The following is a 9,916-nucleotide window of genomic DNA, read 5'->3' as shown; positions in this document are numbered from 1 at the left end:
AAAACAAGTTTCTATGAATGGGCAAATGTGCAGTTACACAGAAAATGGTTAAAATTATACGAAATGTATGATGAAAAGCAATATAACAATTTAATATTACATAATATTTTTTTTTCTGTACTTACAGTGGTTGTCTGGAAGAGAACGCTCGAAAGCGATAAGACAGCCAGTTGCCCTCTTTTTCATTTAATTATGTTCAATTTTATATTGTAATGTAACGAAGTGTTAATAAATAAATAAATAACACTAGTGTAGAATTTAGGGTGTATGTTAGGTTGTATTCAAATAATTTCAAAAAAGATTGCAGAATTGCAGTCACATTATTTAAGTTCAAAAATAAAAAATAGCATGGATAAAGTAAAAGCTACCTGGAAAATAATAAATGAAGAATCAGGTAAAACGTCTGTCAAACGAACCGATTACATGTTAAAAGTTAATGGGAAATTAATAAAATCTGACCCAAAGGGAGTAGGAGTGGTTGATGGCAAAGCTTCCAGCCTGATGAATTCATATTTTAAGGGAAAGAGCCAAAGAGTGCATGTCAATGGAGTCATCTCTCCGGGTTCACAAGTATCAATCGGCATCCCTCAAGGCTCGATTCTCGGGCCTTTCTTATATCTGATTTACATAAACGACCTCCCATTCTTTGTCAACAAAGTTCATGAGATGGTATTGTTTGCTGATGACGCTTCACTTCTATTTAAAGTGAATAGGAAAAACGTATTATTGGACAATGTGAACAAAAGACATGATTTACATGTAAATAATTATAAGTTTTTAATAATAATACATAGCTTTAATCCATTAAAAACAATGTGAATAATTCTATCTCTCGTATAGTTAACTAGTTTAATGTAAATAACTTACTGCTTAATGAGAATAAAACAAAATGTATTAGATTTACAACTACTAGCGTAAAGCGAGATATTGGTAACCTGAAAATTAAGGACAGTCAACAAAACTTTGTTGACAAAACTGTTTTTCTAGGCATAAGAATTGATAGTAAAATCAAGTGGGGCCCACACATAGAGACTCTTTCGAATAGGCTAAGCTCTGCACCATATGCAGTAAAGAAAATCCGACAGGTTATACTGATAAGGACACGGCTAAAATTGTATATCATAGCTACTTTCATAGCGTTATGTCGTACAGTATTTTACTGTGGGGTGCTGCTGAAGAGGTTCAATTCATATTTGTGCTGCAGAAGCGGGCTGTTCGGGGTATTTGTTGTTTCTCCGAGGGAGTCGGTACGGAATAAGTTTAAAGAATTAAATATTATTAAAGCCTTGTTGTATGTACAAAAAAATATAATTTTAAAACAAATGGTGACTTTCAACAGTATAATACGCGAAATAGAATTAATTTGAGTGTACGACCAAGCAGGCACCAGCAGATAAACCACTCCTCATATGGTAATTGTATTCGTTTTTACCAAGCGTAATTAGAGAATTATCACTAAATAAAAACAAAGCCCTCGTTAAACGTAAATTAAACAATAAAGCTTTTTATAAATTTGACGAATATTGAAATGATCCTAATCCTTGGGATTGTTTTGCTCCAGTTCAAACAATTTGTATGACTCAATACTTGGCGATTAAAGAGTGGCGGAAATTTTCTTGCCAGTTCTTCTTACCCGCTCTACGCCCTTGACTGGTAGTAAATGTAAATTTACAATTAATTTAACTTCTTTTTGACGTTCATAAGTGTACTTGTTTACCTATATGAATAAAGACATTTTGAGTTTGACACAAAAAATATAAATCCGTACATATAATCAAATTGTAGTACTGTTAACTGTACAATATATAAATTTAAGAAATGAGTATATAGGTTTTTTTGTAGTTTCCTTAATTACATTCCAAGGTAATTCTTACTAACTACAGTTTATTGGGAGTGCCAATTTTGTATGATCATCACGTTGGAATTTATCACTACTATATACTATGTATATACTATTTTAATAAACCAGTCATATTTTACAATTGGTCCAACTAGAGTGCGACAATAAGATTGAATCTCAAGACTCAAGAGTTGATAACTGATGTTCAACTAGATAGATGTATAAGTATTATTCTCTAATATATTTCTATGTATATGTCTATCTTCTTTCATACTCAAATTATAAGAGCCCAATTGTATATACCTACTTTCTCTAAGTTTAATAAGAAGTTAGCAGTGGGTGATCTGCCACCGGTACTAGGGATGAACTTGGAGGGGAAAAAATCGATTACTAAATAATCGATGTCATCTCTTTAAAATAATTCGATTAGGAAAAACGATTTATTCAAATTTATCAATTTTATTATTAACTATTCGAAAAGTTTACTTTTTTTACATTATAATAAAATTACTAAGTTAATACAAAATGTTGGTTTTAAAATTGAAAAACAAAAGTTTATCTAAAAGTTTAAGAATGAAGAAATTGAACACAATATTACTACTATTTAATATAATATTGAAATTTACATAAAATGAACGATTACTAAAAAATAACGAAATAATAGTCACAAATTTATTTAAATGTAAAGTTTGCACAATAAATGTTCATCATCATCATTAAAATATCATCTAACATATAACTAGAACAAATAAAATTAATTAAATATTACAAGAAATAAATTGAACTTTGCCTTTGGTCTCAACTCTAAAATACAATAAAAAAACTTATAGATATTATTAACATTTAAATAGAACAAAAATAAAATAAAACTATAATAATTGTAAGAAGTAAAAATCGATTATTAAAAATCGATTATTTTGTCACATCTATGACAGGTACTATATAGAAATTAACATCGTAACATAGCATTAGTAATAGCAAGTGCGTTAAATTTCCAAACATTCAAACAGGTGTATGTTTTGTAATTTAATACTTGTACAAAAACGTAACTTAATTTAATCATATTTTTATTGGTGTTAAGCTTTGCTTTTGATATCGTGCTACAACTATCTTCAGAAACAAGTGAGTTACGACTGAGTACTAATTATTTTTGTTTCGATTTACAGTTTGTAGATGCAATTTGATTTATTTTCAAAATAATTATCACCGATAAATTAAAGAAAAATATCAGTTTTAAATAATTATTATTCGAATAAAAGACAATACATTTTAAAACATAATTTAAAATTACTTTCATTTAAAAGGTTTGAAAATAGTTTTTTTTGTATATTTCTTTTAACTAGTGAAAATTACTATTGATTTAATATATGTGTTTCAGATAAATGCTTCGTAACTGCGATGAGGATTCTGGAAGAAGTTCATGCTCAGCAGCTTCCATTAAAGTTAGCCCTGTAATTGATTTTCATTTTAAAGCCCACCATGCATATGAAGGTGACAACCAGCTACAATCAGACACTAACTTGGTTGTTAGTACCAAACCTAGAAACTCTATAAGTCTTATTAAATCTCCAGATGACAAAGATCCTTTCCCAAGCTGTAGGCTGCCAAGCCGCCAAAGAAAGGTTATTACAAACTTTTTTGACACACCAAGAATGGGTGGCCTTAGCAATGCCCATTCTTCATTAAATATAGCTAGCAGTACCCAAATTGAAATCTCCAGTATGCAGTGTAATGCTGTCTCCATGAATGGCCTTAATAAAGACAAATATACTAAAACTAAACAAGCACTTAATCATTTTAAAAGAACAAGACCTGTTCAAAGAGCAGCATCTAGATTATATAAGGCAGATATACAGAAGGGCAAGGAGGGATGTGTAGGTCCTGAGTTTATAGTAAGGGCCTCACAACCCGCTAAAAATATTGATTTAACTATATCAGCCCTGTGTGGCAAAAGAGTTATTACTGTTGTACTCCTTAATGGTCAAAAAGTTGAAGTATTATGTGATCCTAATACAATTACAGCAGGACAAATATTTGATGCTCTTGTTCAAAGTGAAAAGTATGAACATCATTTTATGCTTGGTATTGCTATACTTATTGGTGGTGATTTTGTATTTTTACCAGATGACTACAAAATTAAGAAAATAGCTCCTGAAACCTGGCATAAATTACACCATAAAAAACAGAAATTACATGAAGAATGTATATCAATAACTATTTTTCTAAGAATTAAGTTCTTTTTACCTAAAAATATTGCAAGTAATATTCAAGGGGGGGAATGGAGGTACAGGGTGTATTTACAACTACGAAGAGCAACTGTTGAAGGACAAATGATTTCAACCATACAGGATCTTATTTTGTTGGCTGGGTATGCTTTACACATTGAATTTGGAGAATTTTCTTATCGAGAACATGGAGCAGCTGATTACTTTCTTTTAGAACATTATTTGCCTGAATCTCTAATAACAAATGAAATGGCTGATGTTAAATTACAAATGAAGAAAGCCCATGAATCAAGAAGAGGTTTGGAAAAAAATAGAGCTGTGATCAATTATATCACTTTGGCACAAACATTCCGTGACTACGGTGCACATTTCTATTCTGCTGTATGGGCCACAAGAGATGGCTTCTGCAGAGATGTATGGTTATCCATTGGACCACGGGGGATAACATTATATTCAAGAACAAATCAACTATTTGAATGTCCATCAACAAATACAAATCGAATTGTCCTTCAAAGTTTACCTTGGCATCATATACACAATTTTTACCATAACAAAAAAAGTCTCTACATAATACCTAATGCATATTCAGGGCTGTCTAAGATTGGTATAAAATATAAGTTGAAAATGAGTGAAAATAAAAGTTTCTTTATTTTCTGGTTGGCTTCATTACATCATAGATTATATCTTAAACTATATGCAAAAGAAGACTTTATTAACTATTTAACTGGTGAATCTAACTGCCAATACACTCCAGATAGCCCTAATAAAATAGATGTAAGTAATTATCAAGACAGTTACAATTTAGCAGTAAGGAATCCAGTAAGATTAAGAAGGCCAATTCGAAGAAGGTTTAAGGTTGACATATTTGGTGAAAAAAAAATTCAAGGTAAGGAAAATCAAAAACCGGATACTGAAGAGCTTTTAAGGAGAATAATATCATCCCAACACAGTGATGATAGTCTGATACAAAGTCCCAATGGGCCTGAAAGCTCCTCAAATGACGGACTTTCATCTTCCGAAAGCAGTTTACCCAGAAGACATGGAGTAAAGATGGGAACAAGGGTATTTAACGGGATGAATTCCGCAAACAATGTTTTCAGAACTCCCCATTATGATAACTTTATCAAATCTGAAGGGGATCTTGCCACTACACAAAGTGATTCAGATGACTTAAGTTCAGATCAAAAGCAACAGTGTTATGTCAACAGTATGAAATTGTTACCAGAAAGACCTTACAGTCAAAATATGTCTCAAGCCCCAACAGCATATGTCTTAGAATCCCCAAAAGTGTATCCTGATGCTTTTAACTACAATGATCCTAATGAATCATGCATTAACAGTTCAATATTTGAAAAGTTAGATAACATGGAATGTGTTCAAAGTGAAAGGATATTTGTAACAGCAGTTTTAAAAAGAGATCAAACTAATGCTTTGGGTCTCCAAGTAGCTGAAGGTTCTGATGGGAATGTTTACATAAAATCAATCACTCCAGATAGTGCAGCAGATTCATGTAAGAAATTTCTACCAGGAGATCAAATTATATCAGTAAATGGACAGACACTGCTTAATTTAAAATATGATAAGGCTTTAGCCATGTTACAGTCTGCTCCTAAAAATGTTGAACTTATAGTCCTACAAAATGTAAACAAAAATATTACCACTGAGTATCAATCTGCTAATGAAGGCAAAGCTAAAGAAATGAGCTTAAAAAAAAGTATAGCATCAATGGATGCCGATTTAACAGACGATGAACTATTGAATGAAGAGGCATTAAAGACTATATATGCTCTTATAAAATTGACAAAAGAAAAAGTTGTAAATAGAATAAAAGATAATTCAAGTGCAGTAGTAACACCGCGGAAAAGCAATCTTCAGAAATGTTACTCAGAAATCAGAGTTAGTGACGATTCCGATTTGGCAGATCTTTCATCACAGGGTAATACACCAGAGAAAAAGAATGAAAATAAGTTTAATACTTGGCGAGGTAATGTGCTTGAAAAATATAAACGGAGACCCCTTAGTTTAAGTATTCCAACTGAGGTTAATTTGCCAGATGATTATTTAGACAAAAGTTGTGAAGATTCATTGAAATGTATACAATCTTGTCTAAACGAAAAGGATAAAGAAGAAAAAAGTGATATAGCAAAAAGCATTGCTTTACCACGTAATTTTGGCTTTAGTAGGCGATGGTTGGGTCCCGTAAGATATCCTGTGACTCCATGTAAAAATAGCAATATGAGTGCAATTCCTAGTGCTGATGTTGTTCGTAGGCATTTCATATATGGGGCTGGAGATTCAGATGAAGATCAAATTTTTTTATAAGTTTTAATGTTATTATTGACAAATATTTTATAAATATAATAAAAGTATATTTCTATAAAAAAATCTTTCATTTTTATTTTGTTTTATGGGTCTTGGTACACTGTTACATAAGCATTAGAATTGTATATAATTTAGGTAAATTAACAGTTGAACCTTGACATAGTTATCCTATATACTTGACATAATGCCTAACAAATATTAGTACTATTAGATAACAAATCTATGTAATAATGATGATGTTTTCGAAATTAACTTAACTCTAGCGAAAAACGGGCACCTAAGGAAACTTACGTTCTAAGGTCGATTTCAGTTAATTAAATGAAATTTTATTGTCTGCCGTAGTCTGTAGGTATATTTATAATATAAAAAATTAATTAATTCGCGTAAACTGAATTCTGGCAATTTGTTTTTAAATTCTTACTTAATTCTGTAAAACCGATGTACAAACATTAAGATTAAATACATGCAATAAAGACATGGTGACTCCCTTCTTTTTTGTGGAGCAGGTGGCACTGATGTTACTCGTCTGTTAAGAACATTCCAGACATGCTCAATAATCCAATCTAAGGGAATCATTGTCGTAATTAATTAACCTAACTATATAAGTAGCAATCAGTTCATTGACGTACCTAATACTGCATGTTCGATTAGGTTCATGATAAACTATTACAATATGTGTATAATGAAAACAGTTTCAATTCAAATTCACTAAATTTCATTATATAATTTTCAAATTTTAGCCATCATTGTAATTCTTTTTTTATATAGTAATATATTATTAATTAATATTTTTGTTTGTTCTCAGTGCTACCCCATTTATTTTTAGGCATGTCAAAAATGCAATCTCATCTAAAGATTACATAGTTCTCAGGTAGTTCACCTCATTGTTAATTTTAGTTTGTTATCATAAACTTTTAGTTTTTTGTTTTATAAGTTAATAAAAAAGCAAAACAGCTTTTAAAAAATTTCTAGTTATAAGTTTGTTACATTCCAGGAAATAATGTACATTGGATATTTAGCACTATACATTTTTGTTTACGAGTTTAATCTTTAAAATAAATTTGCCCTTGATTGTTGAGAAACATATTTATTGTGTAATAAAATGTTTGAATGCTTGGAAATGAAATAGCAAAGGATTGTATTCTATTATAATGTAATAATTAAATGAAAATACAATTTTCGTAACATTATGTATTGTAAAAATAACACTGCTCCACTGAAGCAAACATTAAACTAAATACTTCTAAGACAGCTGTCTCTAATCTAACACAATCAGACTTTATAAAAATATATTCTTTCACTGCACATATTAAATGCGTAACACATACATTGCAATCTTACTAAGAGATAATTGTTCTTTGTTTAATAAATGCAAGTTTACATCATTCCACCCATGCCTCCCATACCCCCCATTCCTCCCATACCTGCCATAGGATTAGGTTCTTTTTCCTGTGGAATATCACAAATAACAGCCTCCGCTGTTGTTAAGAGGGATGCTACACCACTAGCATCTGTCAATGCTGTTCTCACAACCTTAGTTGGGTCAATGATACCTTTCTCAATCATGTTGACATACTCATTGTTTAATGCATCATAGCCAAACTCAGGACCAAGGTCTTCAACTTTGGCCACAACAACTGAACCATCAATACCAGCATTACGTGCAATGGTCATGCATGGCATTCTTAAGGCTTTTTTAATGATTTCAACACCAGTGGCCTGGTCAGAGTTTGTGGTTTTAAGGTCATTTAGCATTGGGATACATCTGAGAAGTGCCGAACCACCTCCAGGAACAATACCTTCTTCAACTGCAGCACGAGTAGCATTGAGTGCATCATTAACCCTGTCTTTTTTCTCATTTACCTCTACTTCACTAGATCCACCTACATGTAATACAGCAACTCCAGATGCCAACCTAGCGAGACGCTCTTGAAGTTTTTCCTTTTCATATTCAGAGCTAGTTTCTTGAATCTGATCACGTATTTGCTCTGCCCGTCTGTCAATATCAGACTTCTTACCTTTACCCTTCAGGAAGAGTGTGTCATCTTTAGTAATAATAACCTCACCAACTTGACCAAGGTCAGAAAGCTGAACATCTTCTAATTTGATTAGGTTAGCATCATCACCAAATAACACACCACCAGCAGCTATGGCCATGTCACTGAGGGTAGCTTTCCTGTTATCACCAAAGCCAGGAGCTTTAACAGCAGCAACCTGAAGACCAATCTTGAGTCTGTTCACAACAAGAGTAGAGAGTGCCTCACCATCAACATCCTCGGCAACAATTACCAAAGGCTTCCTCTGTTGGTTAGCTAATTCAAGGGCTGGGATAATGGTTTGAACATTGCTAATCTTTTTCTCAGAGAACAAAACAAGGGCATCCTGAAATTCAACTTTGGCACCCTTAGATGAGTTGATGAAATATGGTGAAATATAACCTCTATCGAACTTCATGCCTTCTATGACTTCCAATTCATCAGTTAGGGTCTTTCCGTCCTTTACTGTGATAACTCCATCCCTCCCAACTTTTTTCATCGCGTCTGCAATGAGCTTCCCAATAGCTAGGTCTCCGTTAGCTGAGATTGTGGCCACTTGGGCAATTTCCTCGGGGGTTGTTACGGGTTTTGACATATTCTTTAGTTTATCCTTTACCGCATCCACAGCCAACATAACGCCTCTACGAATTTCGATAGGGTTTGCGCCTTTCGAAATCTTCTCGAAACCTTCTTTAGCGATAGCACGGGCAAGTACTGTAGCTGTAGTTGTACCGTCACCGGCTTCTTCATTAGTATTATTAGCAACATTTTGTACTAACTTAGCGCCAATGTTCTGGAATTTGTCCTTAAGTTCAACACCTTTGGCAACTGTCACGCCGTCTTTGGTTATTTTTGGTGAGCCCCAAGATTGTTCCAGAATCACGTTTCGCCCTTTTGGACCCATTGTGACGGCAACTGCATCGGCTAATATATCCACTCCCTGCAGCATCAGAGCTCTTACATCAGCTCCGAATCTCACATCTTTGGCGTAATATCTAGAAAGTTGGTGTGCTTTTTGCACTGAAACAGTTTGTCGGAGTACACGCGGTAACCTCAACATTTTTCTATTTTATTTAAAAATTGCAAATGGAATGAAATAATGGGCTTCACAGAAGACTTCGAACTCACGCTTCTCGAAGATTCTGAAATCTCACTGCACGATTGTCGAACTCAAAACGTGATTCTATACCGGTACGAGGTTATGTCATTGGCCAAAGACAATAGAATATAGATTGATTTTGTCTTTTGACAAAATTCTTTTACTTTTAACTTGAACAAAAAGTTTATATATTTATTGTTTTAGTGAAAATTGTAACTAATACTTAATTTAGCTAAAAATACCAAATTACACTAAATAATCCTGCGTCGTTTAGTTTAAAATAGTAGCCGTACTTAGTCTATACATAGTAGTTAAATATAAATAGACATTGACGTTAAAGTTTGTCAAATGTCAGCAGCGAATTTAAAACGTCAACACAAGTAACTTCAACTAA

General features: G+C 32.7%; 2 protein-coding genes across 2 annotated transcripts; one reads left to right on the top strand and one right to left on the bottom strand.

The window, feature by feature from the left end:
• The first annotated feature begins 3,222 nt into the window (after positions 1 to 3,222).
• On the top strand, positions 3,223 to 6,401 carry LOC123713013 (tyrosine-protein phosphatase non-receptor type 13-like). The gene has a single exon (XM_045666480.1). The coding sequence runs from the start codon at positions 3,223 to 3,225 to the stop codon at positions 6,385 to 6,387; it is 3,165 nt and encodes a 1,054-aa protein (XP_045522436.1). The 3' UTR covers positions 6,388 to 6,401.
• A 1,120-nt stretch (positions 6,402 to 7,521) lies between these two features.
• LOC123713014 (heat shock protein 60A-like) lies at positions 7,522 to 9,633 on the bottom strand. The gene has a single exon (XM_045666481.1). It carries the CDS (start codon positions 9,481 to 9,483, stop codon positions 7,765 to 7,767), a length of 1,719 nt encoding a protein of 572 aa, XP_045522437.1. The 5' UTR covers positions 9,484 to 9,633; the 3' UTR covers positions 7,522 to 7,764.
• Between the last annotated feature and the right edge of the window lie 283 nt (positions 9,634 to 9,916).

This window comes from Pieris brassicae, chromosome 8 (genome assembly GCF_905147105.1).
Source record: "Pieris brassicae chromosome 8, ilPieBrab1.1, whole genome shotgun sequence".
Classification (NCBI taxonomy): Eukaryota; Metazoa; Arthropoda; class Insecta; order Lepidoptera; family Pieridae; genus Pieris; species Pieris brassicae.
This window is presented reverse-complemented; position numbering and strand designations above follow the sequence as displayed.

Bases quoted from the DNA above. Each gene is read 5' to 3' on its own strand.
- LOC123713013 (XM_045666480.1), top strand. From the start codon at position 3,223: ATGCTTCGTAACTGCGATGAGGATTCTGGAAGAAGTTCATGCTCAGCA.
- LOC123713014 (XM_045666481.1), bottom strand. From the start codon at position 9,483: ATGTTGAGGTTACCGCGTGTACTCCGACAAACTGTTTCAGTGCAAAAA.